The following is a 22,711-nucleotide window of genomic DNA, read 5'->3' as shown; positions in this document are numbered from 1 at the left end:
TCACTAGGATCACTTGTGGGTCTACATGGAAGAGAGAGGAAAACATAACTGCAACAGTGCCCTGAGCTGAGCTCCACCTTAAAATTCCGTTCCCTGCCAATGTAGATACTTAGGCTCAATTTTACTATTTGGTTGCAGAGTAGAAGATGATAAATCTCATTAGATAATTAAATTTACAAGAACTGAAAATATGCTAGAGCCTGAATGAGACAAGCACAAAATTGTAAAAATTAGATGAAGTTTATTTTGAGAATTCCAAACACCTTCTCTTCGCCCAAAACAAGGAGCACTCTAGCTAGCTCTGTTTTATAGTCCAGATGGGTTCTCATAAAAGAGTGTGTCTGAAAGAGAATGGGACTTTAAGTTTTATGTCTGTGAAGTAGAAAAGGTTGTCACCCTTTAAGGGAAGGTAGAAAATGAGTAGACTTGGGAAACATTTTGCAAGCAGGAAGGCTTTGGAAACCTGAAATCCCAGGCTGCAATTAAAACTGATTGCAATTGGTGCTTAGCTCATCTCCACTTCCTCATAGTACTTCCCCAATGTCTTCCTGAAACATGGTAACACTTCTGACTGCCCACTTGCCTTCTCAGAGGCCATTTCCCTAATTATCATCATGCTGAATGGTCTTGATTTGCCATTAAGAATACCATCATAAAGTTTTGAAATAGGATTCTAAGCAACCAAGTACCAATATTGACACTGCCATCACAGGAGCTACTCTGGTCAAAATCAAGATGTTTGAAAAAGTCTCCCCTTTAAACCAGCTCCCTGTCCTCAGTTAGCACAAAGAGTTCACTTAGCCCTACAGAAAATCTAACCTGATTCTCAGTATCTCAGAATCGGTGTCCTCAAATGAGCCTAATAGTAGCTCCCTTATGACCTGTGAGAGTCTAATGGGATTTGCCTGAGAGCACTTTTGAGGGTCTCCAGTGCTCTGTCAGGCACAGAATAAGAGATAGGCAGGTTCTCATTTGTGGCACCCTATCCCTAGCTCAAATGTCCTAATCAGGAGGAGAAGACCAAGACTTAAACTGCTTCAATGTATTATGCTTGAAAATATTGGGGAGGAAGGGAAGTGTGAATTAGGAAGACTAATGCTGAGTTAAATTCAGGTCTTTGCTTGTTACAAGTTGGATCACTGCATTCTCAACTCTACCACCTAGAAGGTCAAGCAAGCCCCTTCCAATGATCCTGGGTTTTTTCCCCCAGCCATGCTCAGTACCAACCCTTCTAACTCTAACTTGCCTTATGAAGATTCCATACTCACCTTCACAGGTCCGTGGGTATTAGTGTGTGAGTCTAAAGGGCAGAGTCAATGTCATTTCCCTTCTCTTAGAGCTAAGAAGTCTGAGGCAGTGAAGAAAGGAATATATGTGGGAGGTGCAGTGTTCCAACTGATTGGCAGTGGTGGAGGGGGAAGAGGGGACAGATTACTATGTGCATCTGTTTATCTCCTCATCTAGAACACTGGGGTTCACTCTGAGAAAAACCTGGAGCAAAGGGGTCATACATCAGAGACAGTTTTCTAGGTACAAAGGGGGCAGGAGCTAAAGAACAAAATTCAGCCAAGTAAGTTTGAAGATCTAATTGGCTGTATTAAGCAATTCAGGAATTGGGCAGCATCCTATCTAGCAACTAGAAAGGTGCTTTGGTGAGTTTTACACAATGGATGGTTTTTATAGGCAGGAAGAGGGTGGGATTACCAAGCTAAAGACTGGATTATTTTAAGCAAGGACACCTTCATTCAGGGGAAGGCAGGGGGTCTTATCAGGCAGATTACCTTGCTGATCAGGAAATTCCAAATTAAGTGGTTTACAATTCCATCTCTGAAAGAGGCTGAAAGTGAAATTTGGTTATTTATTAAGTTTGTGTATGGTGTCATGGCTTAACAAATATGACTCACAAAATTTATTCATGATTTTTCATGTTTATGATTTTTTGACTTTAAAAAGATGTGAAAGCAATATGCATCCAGCAGAAACTGCCTGGGCTAAGCTATGATGTTCAGTAGTGTTGAAAAGAATGGAGGTGAAAAAGTCCAAAATGGAGTCACTTTTGGCAACCATGTGAGTTAACAGATACATTAATTAACTTGATTGTAGTGATTCTTTCACAATGCATATGTATACTGAATCAGATTGCACACCTTAAATATAGACAATGGATATTTGCTGTAAATCAAATATTTTCCATTTGGTCCTTCCATGTGCTCCCCCCCCACACACACACACACACATGAACACACACACACACACACACTCACATACATACTTCCCTTTTTAGCTGCTGGTGTCTTCATACATCTCTGTTCCCTAATTTGTTTCAAAATAATTGAAGGGGAAAGGAAGGGGTGTGAGAATTGTCTTTAGTAAATGACACAAATGTTTCTGTGTCCTGGTCATTGATCCAAAAGGTTTAATCATGAACCAGTTTATGAGTGTATTGAGGTGTTGGTGCATGTTAAAAACTAGAAAAGAATTAAAAGAAGATAGAAGAAAAAAATCTCCACATAAATACCATAGCACCATATTCACAGATATCTGCATTAAAAGGAAAACATGAAAAATCTTTCAAATCAGAAAGAGTGAATGAGTTTTAATGATCTAGTACATGGTTAATACTCTAACTTAATACAATGATTCAAAAGTTTGGGAAGAAAAAAAGAAAGTTCTTTGTGTCATGTCATAGTCTTATTAGAGCCAAACATAATAAGTTTGCCAATTATACAGACAATTATACAAAATGAAGTCTCATTTTGCCAGTTTATACGTCCATATTTTTATTATATGGCTCCAGTTATACTTCCATATTTTTAATGTTCCCTCTACGGCTGACTTTTGAGAATGTCAAAAAGATGACACTTTTAAAACACTCCTTATAATGAAGTAGAAAAAGTCCTGGATTAGTAGCCAGTGGAAGTGGATTTTTTGTTTCAGCATTTCCACTAACTTCATGATTCAACAAATCCTTTAACTTTGGGCTCCTATATGTAGCAACATCAGCATCACAGGGGTGTGGTGGTATTAAAATGAGATAACTGAGATGGAAGCACCTTATAATACTTGAAATGCTATATCATACATATAATGACTACATTCCAGAGCTAAGCTGACCAGTATTATAAAAGGAAACAGAAGAGTTTGTAGAAAATGTTATTACAGAAAACCAAGTCCCATTATAGGTTTACTAGTGGCCCAGTGCACCATATTCATGCATGGAGGGGGAGGGGGAGTCTTTCAGCCCAGCCTGCACCCTCTCCAATATGGGACTCCTCAGTGAATGTCTGACTGCCCTGTGGGATCGGGCCTAAACCGGCAGTCAGAAATCCCTCTTGAAATTAGGGACTGTTGGCTCCTAACAGCTCACCTTCCTGCCTGCCTGACTGCCCCTAACCACTCTGCCTGCTAGCCTGCTCAGTCCCAAATGCACCCCTCCAGCCTTCTTGCCCCCAACTGCCCCCCCTCCAGCCTGATCACCACTAATTACCCCCCCTGCCAGCCTGCTCACCCCCACCTGCCCCCCACCACCACCCTGATCACCAAACTGCTGGCCTAATCACCCACAACTTCCCCCCCCTCTTGGCCCCTAATAGCCTTTACCTAAGCCCCGCCACCATGGCTTTGTCCAGAAGAACATCTGGAAGGTCTCCTACTCTGATTAGCATATTACCCTTTTATTAGTATAGATAGAGGCCTGGTGCATGGATAGGGGCCAGCTGGTTTGCCCTGAAGGGTGTCCCGCATCAGGGTGGGAGTTCCCTTTGTGGGCGAGGAAGCCTGGACAAGGGTTCTATGATGGTTTGCAGGGCGGACACACCCCCATTTGGGTGGGATTCCCTACTGGGGATGGTGTTGGACTGGGCAAGAGGCTAGGGCAGTTTTTAGGCTGGCCACAACCCCATGGGATGATGGTCCCCACTTGGGGGGTCATCGCCAGCCTGGTTGAGGGGCTCATGGCTGCTTGCAGGCTGGCCACAAGCCCTTCAGGATGGTGGGTCCCTGTTGCTGGGGCCTGGCCAGCCTGGGTAAGGGGCTGAGGGCCATTTTCAGGCTGGACACACCCCCCAGCAGGGACCCTCACACCGATGGTGATGTGTCCAGCCTGGGGGCAGCTGGCCTGGGTAATCCAAGCATCCTGTGTGCTCACGCCTACTCCATTGACGCCACCCAAAGGCTCCTCTGTCAGAATCCAGCCAGGTAGGGGGGAAGCTTGGGTCACCCCCAACGACAGAGGAAGCCAAGCTTCCTACATCGCTGGGGGTACCTAAGCCTTCCACTCACTCCGCCTGCTTCGTGGCTGCAGCCCATATGCCCCTGCTTCGGCAGCCAGCCAAGGCAGGCGGGAAGCTTGGCTTCCTCCATCATCGGGGATGACCCAAGCCTTCCACCCGCTCCAGCAGGCTCCGTGGCCGCAGCCATCTTTGTCCCACTATTTTGCATATTCCCTCCTAATTGACTGTGGGTCATTGCGAAGGTATGGTCAATTTACATATTTGTCTTTTATTAGTGTAGATGTCTCCATTTCTCTTTGATGCATTTAACAGAATGGATTATATATAGAAAAAGAAGTAGACATAAGCAGAGGAGGCAGAGCCTGAGATAGCTCAAATGCATTACTCATTAATATTCAAGGAGTAAGTAAAAAGTCAACCACAGGTTCATAACCCCCTCAGGGTAGTATCTATCCATGAAAGGGCACAGGCATCAGGGGGTTACCCTCAGAGGTGATGACAACACACCTAGCACAGGCCCTGCCCTGATATCTGCAGTTTAGCCGGGAACTTGCTGTAAGCTTGCAGACTATGACTCTTACTACACCAGCATGGCAGTTCTCCTTGCCATTCCTGCACTGGATAGTGGGGGTGCTGCAGATCTTATTAATGGTCCCGATGTTTTTGTGAATGAAGGTGTTGAGTTGCTTGCACCTAGGCCTAGTCATCCCCCGTGTTTGCATCATCGTGTTGTGGTACAAGCTGGTGCCACCTCTCCGTGTAGAGTCCATGTGTTGCCGCTGGAATGGTTGGTACATGAACTGGCCATAGAAGGGCTGCACGAACCCCAACCCCAGCAGGGTCAGCAACGTAGAGCCATCACTATGTTGGAGGTGCCTGGAGAGAAACCAGGGGGAATGAGAAAGGAAAGTAACAAATGGGCACCAGAGAGAGGTGTTGAGAATGGCAAGCTGATATTTGTCAACTACATAATCTACTCTTTCCTCCCCACTCCTCTGCTCACAACTTTTCTCATCACTGCTTCCCCAAGAGTAAAAAGTTTGCAAACATGATCTTCTCTGAAATCAAGAGTTTTTCATCTTTATTTTGTAGTTTTCTAAGTCAATAAAATTATTTTCATGTCAAATATTTTTATACCCTTAAACATGCCACAGGTTCTAGCACTAAGCCTGTAGTGTTACTAAACAGCCTTTGTAGTATGTCTGTGAATCTAGAAAGACCAGGAAATCCAGGGTTCTGATGATTTCATGGGAAGGCATGTGAGAGGGAGAGCAATGTGAACACTCTATCTCATCATCATTTGGCATTGATAAACCTTGTCTGATTCATAACAATGATACACAAATTTGGCACACTGTTGAAGAATACCAAATTAATACACTAAGAAAAATGTTGGTCATTCTACACTACTAAAATAACAGCTGAAAAAATTTCCATTAAAAACATCAATTATGATTTATAATAGAATCAAGTGAAAGCATGTTCTTGGGACTTGAGCAAAAATGTGGTACATGACTGAAGAAGGAAGAGCCAGCCCTAAAAGAATAATAAGTATTCATACATGGCCACTGCTTCCGCACAGCTGCTGGCCTGCCATGCTCCCCTTTTTCCAAGCTCTTTACATTTACATTGTGCTTTTCAGTCTTCTGGGTGTTTTCTTTTTCTAGTTTTGTGGAAGACCTCACCAAAGTTTTATGGATTTGGATTCATTTAGGTCTCTTGTTCTTCAATAGAAAAATATTGCCTTCTAATGTCAAAGGCAATTACAGAATCTCAGACTTCCAAGATGGAACAGGACCTTAGGGTCATCAAATCAACACCTCTCTGCCTGGGGCCAGAAACCCAGAGTTCAAAATCAGGAAGCAGAACCAGAGCTGTAGTAGCGAAAAGAGTCCTTAGGTGGCAGTGGTGGGTAGAAATGTTGCCAACATCTTCCATGCAGTAATGGAGACCATGGGTCCTTGTAAGATGTGCCAGTGGTGTACAGGTTGTGGGCATTTTGTTGTTCAAAGAAGGGGGTCTGAGCTGCTGGGCCTGTCTAGAGTCTGTCCAAACACTCTGTGCTTAGATAATGAGACCAAGGACACCCCATTAGATACAAGTGTCAAAGCAAAAGTCATAAAGCTCAGGATCTGCTCACAAGGATATCACAAAATAAAGATATACATATTGCCAATATCCACGGGTGCCATTTCCAACCTGTTATCCAATCACCTGTCTTCTTGTCAGTGCTTTCTACTGGTGTACAGTCTACAGGAGGGCAGACCCCATATTCACCTGGAATCACAGTGCCTGCCTCACAGTAGACCCTCATTTTTTTAAAAAAATTTTTTAGTGATTGACTTCATTTTCCTCTCAAGACTTAAGTTTGTTCATCTATAGAATGAGAGAGTTGCCAACTCTAAAATATGGAATTCTTTAAGCATAAGAGAATGTTTTCCTGTTTTACTAGCAAAAGTCTAGTGGAATTACAGAGACGAGTTTGTATAAGTTTAGTTGATAGTAGAAGGCACCTTGTGAAAAAAATAGATTATAAAAAGATCTGAGACTCAATCTCAGTGAGATGTATCATTTCTTAAGCCTCAGCGTATAAGGAAAAGCCATAGACTACCTCTAATTAAGGTCCTGGACTGATGCCACCCAGAGGCTTCACATCCTACAAAGCCACTTGCTAGTGGAGATTGAAGGCCTCCTATCCCAGCCTGGAGAGATAAAGGAAAATCTTTGCTTCTAACTTGCAGAATTTGCAATCAATTCTGTAAGAACTTAGTTAATTTTTTTCCTCAGGTTTATTGTAATCTTGAATCCCTAAGACATCCAGAAACCAAAGCCCAGCCAGTACACACCATGGCCACCAGTTTCTAATATCTGCTCCCCCACTCACAACTTGCTCACTCATATATTCAATCCTAAATTTCCCCAAAAGCGGTAAAATGAGTTTGGGAGAACACAAATGTGAGACAGATTATTTGTGGTGCTGAAGTGAACCTGCCTTGGTCAAGGGTTTAGAGCAGCCATGGGCAAACTACGGCCCGTGGGCCGGATCCGGCCCGTTTGAAATGAATAAAACTAAAAAAAAAAAAAAAAAAGACCATACCCTTTTATGTAATGATGTTTACTTTGAATTTATATTAGTTCACACAAACACTCCATCCATGCTTTTGTTCCGGCCCTCCGGTCCAGTTTAAGAACCCATTGTGGCCCTCGAGTCAAAAAGTTTGCCCACCCCTGGTTTAGAGCCTCACATCTGGTCATCAAACTCATTCACACATAACCTTCCATAGTCAAGCACATAAGTGTCAGTCAGTTTTTGTCAGTGAAATATGTCCCTTCTGTTCTTCTGACTAACTTTATCATCTGTCTCAAATCAACCTTTTAATCTTCACAAGAATTAATATTCTCTTCCTCTCTCCACAGGCAATGTTTTGATTCATGAGATTCACCCAAGTTTACACTTCAAGTCTATGATAAATAACTATGGTTTTAATTTCCATACATGTAGCTTCACACTTTTATATATTCTAGGGCAATATCCCACAAAATGAAAACATAGCAGTCAAGGCATATTCCTCCCTTTATCTCTTTTCCTTCTTTCTTCCCTTTAACTTGCCAGTGTACCTTCTTTTGATCTTGAATGTGTTCCACTTGGTTATTAAAGAGTAATCAAACTTTTTTAAGTAAAAAATTTAGTAGAGATGATTAGAAGAAAACAAAGCTTAAAGCAGTCTTTTTGTTTGTTTCCTTGCTCTGCCACATTTAATGCCTGTTCCCTGGGGGCATCCAGATGCCCTTCAGCAAATGGCTTCCCCAGGGTTTGGGGGATTTTATCACAATTCAGGAATCCCTCCTAAACCTCCACTTGCTCCCAGTCTCACTAATCTCCCTTCATACACACACACACACACACACACACACACACACACACACACACACACACAGCCAAAGAAATCTGCTTTCATTTTAAACTTTAGAATCTGGTTCATTTTTTCTTAGTTTGTAAGTTGGGCCAATAGGCTTTAAAGGGGGGAAAATTGTTTAGTTGAAATAGCTAAATGGCTAGAAATAGTATGTATATATGAAAAAAAATACAGTGATAGATTACCCAGGGGTAAGAATCTTAGAAAAATCTGGAAGAGTCCCTTCAACTGAAGATGGTTTCCAGCTCTTTGTTCCTGAAGATGGGTTCTAGCTGTGTGCACTGGATCCCTCTGCTTCTGATTATACAGTGATCAAATGAACTGGGTGGAAAAACTAGTTCAAAAGAACCCTAATTCTGGCAGAGATAAGGAAACCAAGGACACTGCCCTTGGCAAACAAGGAAATTCACCTTTTCTTGCAAATGACTTGATCAAATATTTACCCACTGGAGTAGATTAAAGATTTGTTCTGGGAGGCAATTTTTGATGTTGTTAAACATGGCCCTTTGTCTCAAAGTGGCCCTTTTTCTGATGTCCATAGTTCTTACTCTTGCCCATGACAGGACCAAGGTTTCATTGTTCACATATATGATCTGGATTCACTGTTTCTGATCTATGGGCCAACTGCAACAACTGCCTTGAAAGGACCCCACAGAGTAAATGTGGTCTCCTAGCAATATGTTATTCCCCTGACCTTTCTACTTACCCACATAATTTGTTACATGAAAGGATGCCATGCCAATAAGTAGGTTATTCATAGGTTTCACAGAACCAGGAAAGCACTTGTAGAGAAGGTCATGTGACAGCTGTTAGTATCCACTGCCCTTGACCTCAACCTCCCAGCTACTAACCCTCAGAACTATCCTTGACATATTTTCTGGGCCTCTCCTTACTTCATTCTCAACTGTTCACAAGAGACTAACCAGGAGCCCCCAATATTCTTTTCCTTGTAGCACAGCTGCAAAACTGATTATCTCCACTGATAAGCATCACTCCTTAAATGGTTAATTGATTTCATTGTCTCTCGATTTGATAGAACCCACTGAGAGAAGAATTACTGTCTTATCATCTCTACAGTCTTAGTTTCTAAAAGAGTGGCTGACACCTAGTCCCCCAAGGTCTTTTTATTACCCCTCATGGTCTAAAAATGCATTCTCTGATCTCACTTTTGGGACTCCAACCATGCAAATTCTCCTGGCTTCTCTCAGGGCTCACCAGCACAACTGGGTTTGGTAGTGGTAACCAAACAATGCAAGTAGAGTAGAAAGGCTTCCAAGAGTCCCAGGAAAGCTCTGCTTCAAGTTACTGATAAATCCTAAAAACCCACGGATATGCCTTCACTTTGCAGGTATTGTTCCCCCTTCCAATGTACTCTCTCCCAGGAGAGATTAACTGTTTAAACAGTTTTCAGTGGGTTACACATGCTTGGGCAGGTACTTTAGAGCCTATCTGAGGAACAGTTTTGGTAACCGGAAGGGCCTGAAGACTTAAGGAGGAAGAAAAGTGGATGAGGCAGGTTAATAAAAATAAAACAAAATAGAAAAATTCCTTGGAAAGTAGAATAAGGCAAATGGAGACAAAATATTTAAACAAAGGGCCAAGCCATCAGCAGCCAGCTAATAAAACATTAGACTCTATCTTCCCTAACCAAGGACACATAGGAGCAGGTGTCCTTGGTTAGGGAAGGACACCTAACCAACCAGAGAGTGAGTAGTTAAAATCACCCTAGTCAGGGAGACAGATAACAGAGACCCAGTGGTGCCATTAGTGCCAAACCGAAGAATGAATGAGGTCAGGGGAATAAATAACAAAACACCCAAATTAGAGCCAGACAAATCCAAGATACAGCTAAAGATGCCAAGAGAATGATCCCACTATACACTCATTTGATACATAAGCATGTTAAAAAACATTCCTAAAAAGCTGATAAATATTCTGATTGAGACCACTGTAAAATTCCATTCTACAGAAAACAGATAAAATCCTCAAGACATACTCTCCCCTGAGCACACGAATGCTACCCTTTTCTCAGGTGTGTAATTTTACTTTCTTTCTCCTAAATTCCCAGGGTCGTCCTCTTGTCCACCTTTTCAGTGAGCCAAAAGCAGCCCCCACTTGGCTCACTGTTGTCTCTCACACTGTTACTTCTCAGTGATCTACCAGCCCAGCCTAGGCTCACATCTGTTGCTCTTTCCTGAGTTTACCCAGCCCAGTCTAGGGTCACTTCTGTTACTGTGATCTTGCTTCTTCTACCCAAAGCTCTTCCTTTGTGTCACTGTCCCAACCTTAAATAAATATGCTCTCAAAATTAACTGGGTTTGTGACTTGAATTCTTTCCTGCAGAAGTCAAAACCCACACATCCCAGTCCTGCTGGCCCAGTCCTGTCCCTTTCTGGTGACATGGGCAGCATCGAGAACCCAAAAAGGACAAACTTCCCCTGCTTTTCAGTTGAGTTGGGACACAGTCCTGCCTGAGCTTCACTTTCTCCTCATCCTCTCCCTCTTCCCTGAATCCCCAACCAAATCCTAATCTAAGAAAAAAAGTTGGGGGTAGTGAGAAGAGCACCAAGCAAACTGCCATAAACAGCTTTCCCTCAGTATTTGGAGCCTCAGAGTTACTGAAGCCTCTGGAGAGAAAGAGGTAGGTATGACTCTGAGCAGAACATTTGTTCTGCCAAACAACAAAATTCAATGTCTTTTAAAAGCAAAGAGAGGAACAGGATGTGGGGTCCCTAGAGTGGGGCCTCTACTGGCACCTAGCAGAGTGCCCAAACCTCACTGTCCTTTGTGGGCAGACAAGCTATTTAGGAGTGGGACCTACTTTAAATTAATCACATATCACTTTTTCAAGAGACACTGAGAAGTGAATTCTAAAAAGTTATCAACCAGTCACTTGCTAGGGAAGATGGCTGCCAGGCCCATTACAACACCATGATTGCCTCAGAAGTTCCAGGAGACTGAGGCAGCAACCACCTCCCACAGCCTTTGGGTACAAGACGACTTGATCAACACAATCCTTCTCTGATGAATCGCCTAACAACAGAGACAAGGGACTCCACTCCAAAATCACATTCACACACAAACAGTCCCACAGCCTGAAACACCAGTTCCAGCCCAGCTCACACAGACAGATCAGCCTCTGGGTTTAGTTTGGCAGTGATGGCAGGGAGCAGCCTCCAGCCTCTGAACACAGCCACATCCTTTCTCTGCCTCTAGGATTTCACTGAGCCACCTTGGGGAAATCCACAACCTGCCTACACAGTTGAAAATCCAGAGATAAGTGAATGGTTAATTTCATTCTAATTGTCTTATTTTCATCTTCGCACAATGAAGTTATGAGGAAACAGAAAACTGTGGGGGTTTTTTGAGAAAAAAGTTTTACAATTTCATTAAAGTGCATCTAAGTCTTATCCATTTATGTTTCAAAATGCAACAGGAAACTATAGTCCATGATTAATAAACACTATATCTTTGCCAGTGATTGCAATAGATGTGAAACAATTGCCAATTGAAATATATGTTCATATATTTAAAAATGTTCTGACAGCTTGAACATGGAAGTTATTCTCCTTTTTCTGAAATGTTTTTCTATGTCTCTTCTTCAAGCCAATAGTTTCCCTGCACAGACAGGGGAAGTTTGGGTTCCCCTTCGAAGGACTCTAGTGCTGGTGCACTTTCCCCTTTATACAGAGTCCACATGTTTAATTCTGTCCTTAATACTAACAGTAAAATTGTGTGATGGAGGGAAAAGGTTAATCTTCACATATCTTTATAACTCTACATAGTTTTTGTCTATAGGCATGAAACCTACTTAAGAAGAGAAGTAATGGTAAAGAGGATGATGCTCACGTGAAAAGAAGGATCATGCCTCCACTTCCAGGAAGGGGAGACAGTTCTGATAGAGGGAGAATGGGGCACAGGCCTGCTGACATGGCTCTATTTCCAAACAAATAGCAATCACTCACTTTTCAACACACTCTGGGCTTTATGCTCATTCTCTCTTTCCCACATATTTCAAGGTGTTCTTCTGAGAATAACTATTTACAGAGATTGCTTTTTGCTCAAATACAGTATAATGGAAACTCCTAAAGAGGGGTTTTGCCAGCCTGCTTTGGTCCACTTTCTTAGCCATCTACTTTCATTTGTGAATCACACTGGGAAATGCTTCCAACAATACCTTGACCAGCCTCTTACCTCTGCCTGCTTATAACCTGACATCTGCACTTTCAACTAAAGCCAGAGACCTTCCTTTGTTCCTGAAATGGCTTTGCCAAATGATAGTTTTATCCTCTTTGCTAAATGATAATTTTTCTCCTCATTACTGGAATACCTTCTTTTTCTATGAGTCCTGTTGCAATACCTGGCCACTCCATGCAGTCATAGAATAAGAGAGAGAGAGGGACCTCAGAGACCATTGTGTTAAATCCTCATTTTACAGATGAGGAACCTGAGGGACAGAGAAAGAGAGCATGTGTGGCCCAAGGAACATCTAGGGTTCCTAGAGTAGAAGCTTCCCAATGCACTACACAGCTATCAGGTTCTAACTACTAATTTCTAGAAAATCCAAGTTAATGTTAAAGGTGCCTGTCAAAGTTGCTGTTTAAGGGAAACCTACTTTGAGTATTTCCCTGAATTCAAAAAATATTTTATTTTATTAAAAAAATTACTTGAAATGAAGTGTAACACAATTATCAAACTAGTTAGTAGCCTTGCAGTTTAAGTAGCTCTATGAATACCCAAGACTGCTTCTGGGAGGTTGGCTACCTGCTGTTCAGATAATTAATCACTTGGGTTTCTAGTGATTACATTTATGACTTGACTATAAGATTCTTAATGACATACAGGAGGGTCTTGGCTAAGTTAAGATTTCCCTAGTCCCCACAATGGTACTGAGACTGCTTTTACTGTCCTTTAGAAACATAGATGTCATGTCATGCCCATGTGCTGTTGTCTGGGTGTGTGCTGTCTCCGAGTAAGAAGGCTGAGGATCCCAATGTTGTGGTAAGAAAAATGAAAGAGGTGGCTGTTGGTAGTGTCTCCAAGAATTTCAGGCACTGGCTATTAGTGGGTTAAGGGTGAGGAGACATACATAAGAGAGAAAACAAAATGAAGACACCAAAGGTCATTTTCACTTGCAAGAACTGAATGAGTTCTGCTTCATAACTCTGGCAATCAACCTAGTAGGAAGCAAAGAATCCTTGGTCTGAGCAAGCAGGGCCCTTTCTGGGCAGCCCAGGCGGTGGTCCCTTGGAATTCTACCTTCTAGGCTATAGGCATTCGCACTGCCATCTCTGTCCAGCTGCAGAAAGTAAACATGGGGTGGGAATGTAGCACCACTAACTTTACAAAACTGCATTTTTGCCTCCTTCCCATTCCTCAGCTCCCAGTCTGGTCCCACAAACTCCTCCTGAATTTCCTCAGCTACGTAGGGACTACCCTGGCCAAAGTGCCCCTGGTAAAGTTAGGACACAAAGCAAGAGTAGGAACAGAAATGTGAACCCATCTTGGCCTGGGAACAAAATTGCAGAAAAGGGCAGGGCTTAGAAAGAGACGTTTTTGTTTCTCACCCACTTCTTCCTCCTTTGTAAGAAAAGGGAGAGCTGGTAGAAAACGCAAAGAAGTTGTTCTGACTCCTGCTTTAGATCTGGGTGGTGTGTGTGTGTGTGTGTGTGTGTGTGTGTGTGTGTGTGTGTGTGTGTGTTCACTAGCGGGATTGGGGTGCAGAGTGGAGGGGAGTCTTGGCAAGCGAGCTCCTGGATAGTTGGTACCACTCCCAGTTTCTCGGAGGAGACCCCAAGATTCCAGTTCCCACCTTCGGAGCTGGCACCACAACAGCCCCCGCCCCAGGCACAGTGGGGAAGTCCCTGTGTGGCCTGGAGCAACCCTGGAGATCTGCTTTGGAGACACAAAGTCAGCGAAGACGTGTCCGGCTTGGACACAAGACTCGGGACAGCAGGAGGTGGGACACCTGCCCTGCCTGCAGAAGCCCGAAGGGACATGGACCTGCTGCTGCCAGGAACGATGGGGCCCCTAAAGTCCAGGAAGCCAGGCAATTTCATCTCCAATACAGGTCATTGGCTTCCTGTTAGTTCAGTGCACCTCTTGTTTGCTAACAGTTTGGAACAGGCCCGGAACAGAACTTTTTGCAGTAGCCCCCAAGGGAGGAAAAGCAAATTTTAAAAGCTTGGGCTGGGCTGGGATTTGAGCCTGGGACCCCTCGCACCCAAAACAAGAATCATACCCTGAGTCCAAGGATCCCAATGAGCACCTGCTCACACTTAGGATCCTTATGGACCCCTCTATAGGAATTGATACCAAGCCCACTTCCCAGTAAACTTCCTGAATGCAAATCTTTACCAGCATCTCAGTGATGCTTCACCAGGAAACCTGATTTATGACACAAGAATATAAATGCACATGTGATATTTTATTGTTTTCTAACATGGGCATAGGTCTACAGGTCTAAGCCAGCAATCAGACATCCCTCGTGCAGTCCAGGAACCCTCGGGGGATGAGGTAGTGTGCCAAGTGGCAGGCAGCCAGAGAGGAGCCCAAATTGTGGCCAGGCTCTGCTCCACTCGCGCTTATCCCAGCATGCTGCGCCTGCTGCTGTGGAGTCAGGAGAGGCTCCTGACATGGCAGCTATGCTCCCCAGCTGTGAGCCCAGCTTCTGGCCGAGTGGCACTCCCCCTGTGGGAATGCACTGACCACCAGGAGACAGCTCCTGCATTGACCGTCTGCCCCCTGGTGGTCAGTGCACCTCATAACGACCAGCCGTTCTCGTCCTTCCACTGTAAGGGTCGCTTAGGCTTTTATTATATAGATGCATACATGTAAAACATTGTAAATATTATGAATGTCCAACAATAGAGAATGTGTGTAATGGATCCTGCTACATCCTTAACATGAAATACTACAGAGCCTTCAGAATAATATAGGTATTTGTTGACTCGGAATAAATGTTTATGATGCATATTTTTGAATAAGTTTTTTTGTTATTGTTATATGTAATATAACATGTATGCAGAAAAATGAACCAATTTTAAATATAAAACTCAATAAATTAGTCCAAAGTGAGCATATCTTTGTTCACTACTATCTAGGTTAAGAAACACCTATTTATCTTTAAAAGTTCTCCCAAGATAATCTTTGCTCTGAAATCTTCCCCGCTTTCCCCCACTCCATCCCTTTTCTACCATTGCTTTCTGATAATCCCATTTTCAACTGTACCCGAGCTCTTATCAAGGTCTAGTTTGTATTATAACTGTAGGGGCTGCTTCTGAGGAGAGAATTCTTAGCACTTGGATCTAAAACAAAGTCCTTGAATTAAGTGCTTAGTTCTTCTCAGTAGAAGACACAGTCTGTGGCTCTGGTGGAGACTGCAGAGTCCAGACTCCCAGCTCCCTCAGGTGTCCTGCTTTCCTCTCTTATCAGTTGTTTTTTTCTTTCCTCACCTGAAAATATGTGTTTACTGATTTTTATTTTTTTATTTTCTTTTTTTAGAGAGAGAGGAAGGGAGACAAAGAGAGGGAGAGAGAGAAACATTGATATGAGAGAGAAACATCAATTGGTCATTACCCCATATTCCCCACACAACCCGACCAGGGAAAGAACCCACAAACTCAGTATGTACCCTAGCAGGCATTGAACCTGTAATCTTTTGGTGCATGGGATGATGTTCTAACCAACTGAACCACCAGGCCAGGGCTATCAGCTGTTTTCTTTCACTCAGAAATCCAAGTCAATAATTAATGCCACTGTGATAAGTTATCAGAAGAGCTGTCATGCTGGGAGCCAAGATCAACAGTAATTAATATAAATGTGAGAAGTCAGGTCAGGCTGAATGGGGCTTTTGATATTCACAGGACTGAGTATCTGCATTTAATTACCTGCTGCTGACTCAGTGGCCTAAAGCAAACTCCCCCAACCGGATAATGTTATTGTTTACTAAACATCACCTTTGATATGTCTGTTTGCATTCCTAAAAGGCAATTGTGTATTCTAGTAAATAAAAAGCAGATGGGAATGGAGACTCAGTGGAACTTGGTCCTTTGTACCAAGTTCACAACTGGCTTCCCCCAATAATTTCCAAATTTATATTTCTTGTCTTGTATAATTAATTTGTGCATTTAGCCCTTTGTCCAAGTCTTAGACCCCGAGGCCACGCAAGCCGTGGCTTCACACTGGCACAAGTGGATTACCCTTAAATAAGGAATAGAGTTACTCATGGTTGCCCTACAAGGGAAGGGCAGGGAGACTCTTCTAAAATGAGTGGAACCAAGGAGTCCACTGAATTACCTAGGCTGGAAGGTAATTAGGTCTCCTCCCAAGTTTCTGTCTTCCCTCAGACACCTTGACCAATATCTGACCTCCATTAAGAAGACCCAGAGTGGCACTCGGGGTGGGAAAGGACTTAGGGAAGATGCACTCTGTCCTTGGGGCTGAGGAAAACTGATAGTGTTGGGAGGTTTAGAGTGAGAGGGAGGAGACGGGGCCCTTCTCTGTGTGCTCTAGAGACCAGGCTATTGACTGCACCTGGTGGGCTCACACACAGGTCAGAGCCACTCTCTGGGAAAGTGCAACTTGTACTTGGTTGGCCTCAAACGAGGGCTCAGATATTGGAACCCCTTTCTTTCCCAGTTCACACTGTTGGATGGATGGAAGTGAAATGGGCTTGGAAAGAGAAATGAGAAGTGTAATAAAATGGGAATCATCAACAGGAATGATAACCTGCACAGCCTGGAAAGCATTTTACCCTTTTCGTCCTTGGCTCTAGGAGGATTTCAGAGATTAATTTCCAGGCATCTATGGAAGGGACAAAAATGTACTCCCCTTCACTTTCCCACCTGCACCTGGGAACAGGCCAGTCACTGATGTGGCTTCATAATGTCCTGTGGTCTTGGGGGAGCCTGCCTTGAACACTTCAGTTCATCCTCTTTTCACCCTTTTGTGCTTCTTCATCTGCACGCGAATAAACTTTTACTAGTCTCTCCTGTTAATCTGGCTTTCATCGGCTAATTCACAGGCACCCAAGCAGGAACCTAAATAGGTATAAAAATTTTTCCTCCCAACACCACTCAAGATGATAAGAGTACTATCTAAGGCAGGGGTGGGCAAACTTTTTGACTCGAGGGCCACAATGGGTTCTTAAACTGGACCGGAGGGCCGGAACAAAAGCATGGATGGAGTGTTTGTGTGAACTAATATAAATTCAAAGTAAACATCATTACATAAAAGGGTACGGTTGTTGTTGTTGTTTTTTAGTTTTATTCATTTCAAACGGGCCGGATCCGGCCCGCGGACCATAGTTTGCCCACGGCTGATATAAGGACTAAAACAAACAAAACATGGGTGGAGGGTGAGGTGGTGGGTGAACTACAGAAACATGAAACTAAAAGCTCATACTATGTCATGGCTTCCTTAGCCCCACTGCTACTTCCAAACTCCTACACTTGAGGTGATAATGTTGACTTGACTAAAGATGTCTTGGCTATCACGGAGCAATACATTTTGAAATTTGATTTAAAAGATCTGTTCTTTTTACCAAGGTCCTTTTCTTCTCTCTTCTACTTCTTTCCTCCTCTCTCCAGGATTTCAAAGCTGCCTACTATTTAACTATGGCCAGAACTGGGTGAGGCCATATAGAGGCTTCCTTCTTACCAAACTGTTCAGGCTCTCTCCCCTCCTTCTCCAGATCTGGGAAGCCTGCCAGCTGGAGACAGCTGGATACCTCTCCTTCCCGAAGAGAGCTGCTGTTAGGAGATTGGTAATTCTGGTCAAAACCACTCCAGGACTCCTGGGGAGAGAGAGGACCTCCCTTTCCCGCCCCCTCTTGATTACATATTATGTGCCCTTTGCTAACTTCCAAGGGCTATTTGGTGAAATGGCCCCCAAAGAGATAACAAAGACTTGGTTGGGGTTTGAGCATCAGGGCCTTAGTGACTTTCCCTGCTACCCCTGTGAACCAGCAGGGAGATGAGATTCCCATGGCAAGGAAGGCTCCTACAGGCAGACTCATTCCTCAGGGTGCCTTTGTTTTCCTCTGGACTGAAACCCAAATGCTCCTCCCACCCTTCTGATCTTGGAAGCCAAGCCCCTTTGTAATCTACATAAGCTCCACTCCCCAGGGATCCAGTGACTGCAGAAACTGGCCTTCCACTTGCTCTTGCCTGGAATCCAAGCTAGAGTCCCAGGTAAGAGGCCCAAGAGGTGGTCTTGGAGCAGCTTCTGTTTGAGGTCTGGCGAGGAGGGAGGCAGGTGGGCAAGGCTAAACCCTAAGCTTGGGCTAGGCAAATGTAGCTGGGGACAGGGCTGGATGGGAATGAGCATTCTGGCTGCAGAGAACACATGGGGCTGGAGAAGGAGCAGCCCCAGGTGGGGGGTGGCAAGCATCTCTCTTTGGAATACAATGGCATCTCTTTATGATGCCAGTGTCAGGCACTGGGTTGAGTTTCCCTAGTGTTGTAGGACAATGGAGCTCTGTCAGCCATGACCCTGTATGTCATGACAGTAACCGCGATACAATTTGGCTCATGGTTTACACAAAAAGATCTTCTATTGACCCACTAGAACACTGAGTACAAATGTATTTTAGCCCTAGCTAGTTTGGCTCAGTGGATAAAGCGTCCGCCTGCGGACTGAAGGGTTCTGGGTTCGATTCCAGTCACGGTCACATCCAGGATTGTGGACTCAGGTTATGGGCTTGATCCTCAGTATGGGGTGTGCAGGAGGCAGCTGGTCAATGATTCTCTCTCATCGTTGATGTTTCTATCTATCCCTCTCCCCTTCTCCCTGAAATCAATAAAAAATATATTTTTTAAGTATTTTAGATAAAAAAAACCTCCAGTATTCAAAAATAGGACCCCTGGGATTTTGGGTCACTTTGGAGGTCACCACCTAGAGGGGAAGAACCGCCTCTCTGTCACTAGTAGGGGTCAAATGCTTTTGGAGGCGAGTACATGTGAGTGCTGCATCACTTGGAAAATCTTGCAGGAAGAAGGGTGTCTTTCTGGCTGACCTGAAGGGGGACTGTAAGCCAGGGAGACCACAGGCGGCACCTGGGGTTCTCTTCTAAAGTGATGCTTTTCCTCCTCTCTCCCTTCAGTGACTAGGCTCCTCCAGGGGACTGAGGCCACCATGACTCAGGAGAAGCCCCTCATCCTGTTCCCACTGCTAGTGCTGGTGCTGTTAGTGCTGGGGTGGGTCCAGCCTTCCCTGGGCAAGGAATCACGAGCCAAGAAGTTCCAGCGGCAACACATGGACCCAGACGGCTACCCCAGCAACAACTCCACCTATTGCAACCAAATGATGAGGCGCCGGCATATGACAGAGGGACGATGCAAGCCAGTGAATACCTTCATTCACGAGCCTTTGGTAGATGTCCAGGCCATTTGCCTCCAGGGAAACATCACCTGCAAGAATGGGCAGCCCAACTGCCACAAGAGCAGCTCCAGCATGAAGATCACGGACTGTCGTGTGACGAGTGGCTCCAAGTACCCCAACTGTGCCTACCGCACCAGCCAGAAAGAGAGGCACATCATCGTGGCCTGTGAGGGAAACCCGTACGTGCCTGTCCACTTTGATGCTTCAGTAGAGGTCTCTATCTGAGACCAGAGCAGTGAGATGCCCCACCTCATTGTGTCACCTGTCTCTCCCTACTCCTTGCTAGCACTGAGGGAAATGACTCAAGTTAGAGCTCCTATCCAACACTAAATTGTTTCCCTTGCCTGAGACTTATGCCTGCATGGTTTGGGGGGTGAGGGTTGGTTGTGAGTTGGGTCCCATGTGAACTACTTTACTGCTTCTTTCAATAAAACTCAGTTGCAACTACCTGGCTTCCTGAAGCTATCTCCATTCAGGTTACTGTTAATGTCATTGCTTGCCTGCCAGAAGGTGATAACTGTAAATCTGGTTAACTTAGTTGAGAGCTGCTGGAACATTTGCTGAATTTGTTCCTAAGCTTTTCCTACTTTTGGGATTATTCTATAATGTATGTTAGGTTATTTAAGCTGATTTATGGATGCAGCTAAATGAACTTCTAATTTGGTCAATTATTTTGACTCTTCCATAATACATAATTGCATGTAGAAAAACACACACACACACACACACACACACACACACACACACATCTGGGAGAGTCTCCATCTCAGTCTAGTCCATTTTTCTAAAACTAAAACCTTCTAAGAGTTTGGGCATAAGATTGTCCCAGTTACCCTCATTCTTACTCCTCCCCTTATTAGAAACAAAAAATGACTACAACTGTGGGAGGAGGGAGAAGTTGGAGAGGAGAGAGGAGGATTAGGTATTGGTGAAGTATCTAAAAGATGGCACTCATTGTTTTGGTTTTAATTTTTTCTTGGAAAAATATTTGCAGTGATTTTTAAGGACACAGAAAAAGATGAAATAGAATGTATATCTCACATTTAATTTTGCTATTTTAAAGTAATATTTTATTTTCTTTAATGTTTTTAACAATTTACAACTTCTATAGTACATATTTCTTCAATCCTTTTAATGTATAAATAACAAGAATGTAATTGAATTGTTTGATTAAAGGAACTTCAGTCTTTCACCAGATTACTTTCTCCAAGAATGTCAGGAAATGTCCAATGCTTATATAGTATACTAGAAGCCCGATGCATGAAATTCATGCATGAGGCTCAGCCCTGGCAGCCGCAGTGGCTTGCCTCAGCCCTGGCAGCCGCAGTGGCTTGCCTCAGCCATCGCAGCCCCCTCTTCATCCGGAAGGTTGTCCAGAAGGATGTCTGGTCTAATTAGCATATTATGCTTTAATTATTATAGATAAATCTATTCTGATTATCACTCAGGTCAAAGCATACCATCTGAAGACCTCTTCTGAAGATGCTGCCAGTTTCCTGCACTGGTTCACACCAAACATGAGTAAAGATACTTCCCACCATTCCCCACAGACTTTTCCTTTAAGACTCTGAAACATAAAATGTAAATTCATCACATCTTACAGGTCAGTACTATTAAGAGCTGTTCTAAATTGGAGAACTCATGTCACACCATAGAGTTCCCCCCAATACCATTGTAATTAGCTAGTTGTTAATAACAGGGAAGGAGCAAAAGGAAGGGCAGACCTTATAGGCATATTCTTTGCAAAGCACTGGGGGAGGACACCACATAAGGAAGACAGATGCATGCCCAGTAAAGTTGGGATGACAAAGGGAAGATACTTTTTTGTCAGTCACACCTGGGAAGAGAGGTCATTGGCAGCAGTGGGCATAGCCACTGAAAATGAGAAGGCTAAAAAGGCTAATTCCAATGTAACCCTGGTATTTGGGGGAGGCTAGCAATCTGAGTCTGTGCCAGCAAGCCCAGTGCACATTCTTGATAACCTATAATTAAGACACTGCTCCTTTCCCAGAAACTGGTCTTGTGGGACCTGTTACCTAAATACTCACATTTCACAGAGGCCATAAACTATGAACAGTGCACAGCCTCAGATCTGGTCTTAAGACCCCCAACACCTGGGGCCTTTTTGCAAAACCCACGAAAGGACAGGAAGCATAATCCATATTTGAGGGAAAAAGATCCCAGAAAGATATATATAAAAGAGAAGCCCCCTGCATGTTACTTTGCTCAGACTTGGGAAGTTATTCCACTGAGTCCACCAGCATAATAAACCGTGTAACTCCATTTCTCTACAGCATTGCTTGGTTTTTCTCTGGTCTTCTGCAACAAAATGGCATGAAGATTTGGAATAATCCCTTAACAAATAAGTTCATTCTCTTGGTTCCTCTTGGCCTGCTTGGTTCATGGTCCATACTTGGCTTCCTGGCATTCTCCCATATGGCGCAGAGCCATGTGGATCCCCACACACATACAAATGACTAATGGACTGCAACGCTAGTCTGATGATGAACTGGACCAGGCACCAACAGGGAAAGGACATTCTAGACACTGGCTCTTACTTTAGCTGTAAATATATATATAATTATATATAATTATATATATATATATATATATATATATATATATATATATATATATATATATATATATATATAATTTCTAAGGAGATGGGACTTTGGAAACCAAGTGATGTAATTCCAAAAGAAATAAAAATCACTCCTTCCATGCCAGTCTTAGAAAATTCTTTTTCTCAGGATATCCCAAGGACTCCACCCCCAGCAACAACCAAGAGAGTCAACCCAAGTTCTTCTCTGGTAACTTCCCTACTGGGTACCCACCTTCTCAGGTGTCAAGTTGCCCTGGCCTGCTTTTTTCTTCCCAGTGGGAGAGTCCTTATTCATCACCCTTGCTATCCAGGCACCTGAAAACTAAAATGTCATATTTCATTCTCTGTTTCTTAGACACGACATAAATGTGTGGCGTAAAGGAAGGTGAACCCAATTAGGACATCTATGAAAAGAACAGTCTGCTTTGGAGAGAACCTCTGTAGCACTGGTAATTGGCAGACTTCTAATTACTTCAATATTTGGCCTTTCCAATATGCATTGTCTTTGGGTGCCACTGAAGACTGACCACACTACAAAGCACTTTGAATTCTTTGGCCTTCTAACCATGGGGGTT

The 22,711-nt window shown here is 43.6% G+C and overlaps 4 protein-coding genes across 5 annotated transcripts in view; 1 reads left to right on the top strand and 3 right to left on the bottom strand.

The window, feature by feature from the left end:
- LOC132239625 (ribonuclease 4-like) overlaps positions 1–22,711 on the bottom strand; it is a 337,426-nt gene that overhangs the window by 277,421 nt on the left and 37,294 nt on the right. The gene's annotated exons all lie outside the window — the stretch shown is intronic.
- LOC132239682 (angiogenin-like) overlaps positions 1–22,711 on the bottom strand; it is a 97,882-nt gene that overhangs the window by 37,884 nt on the left and 37,287 nt on the right. The gene's annotated exons all lie outside the window — the stretch shown is intronic.
- Positions 1–22,711, bottom strand: part of LOC132239617 (ribonuclease 4-like) — a 192,076-nt gene that overhangs the window by 132,100 nt on the left and 37,265 nt on the right. The window lies entirely within an intron of this gene.
- Positions 18,041–19,978, top strand: LOC132223068 (ribonuclease pancreatic-like). The gene is made up of 2 exons (XM_059678446.1): positions 18,041–18,342; positions 19,261–19,978. Exon 2 carries the CDS (start codon positions 19,286–19,288, stop codon positions 19,754–19,756), a length of 471 nt encoding a protein of 156 aa, XP_059534429.1. The 5' UTR covers positions 18,041–18,342; positions 19,261–19,285; the 3' UTR covers positions 19,757–19,978.

The sequence above is a fragment of the Myotis daubentonii genome, chromosome 1, assembly GCF_963259705.1.
Source record: "Myotis daubentonii chromosome 1, mMyoDau2.1, whole genome shotgun sequence".
In the NCBI taxonomy this organism is placed as follows: Eukaryota; Metazoa; Chordata; class Mammalia; order Chiroptera; family Vespertilionidae; genus Myotis; species Myotis daubentonii.
This window is presented reverse-complemented; position numbering and strand designations above follow the sequence as displayed.

Coding starts and splice junctions, on each gene's coding strand:
- LOC132223068 (XM_059678446.1), top strand. CDS start 19,286: ATGACTCAGGAGAAGCCCCTCATCCTGTTCCCACTGCTAGTGCTGGTG.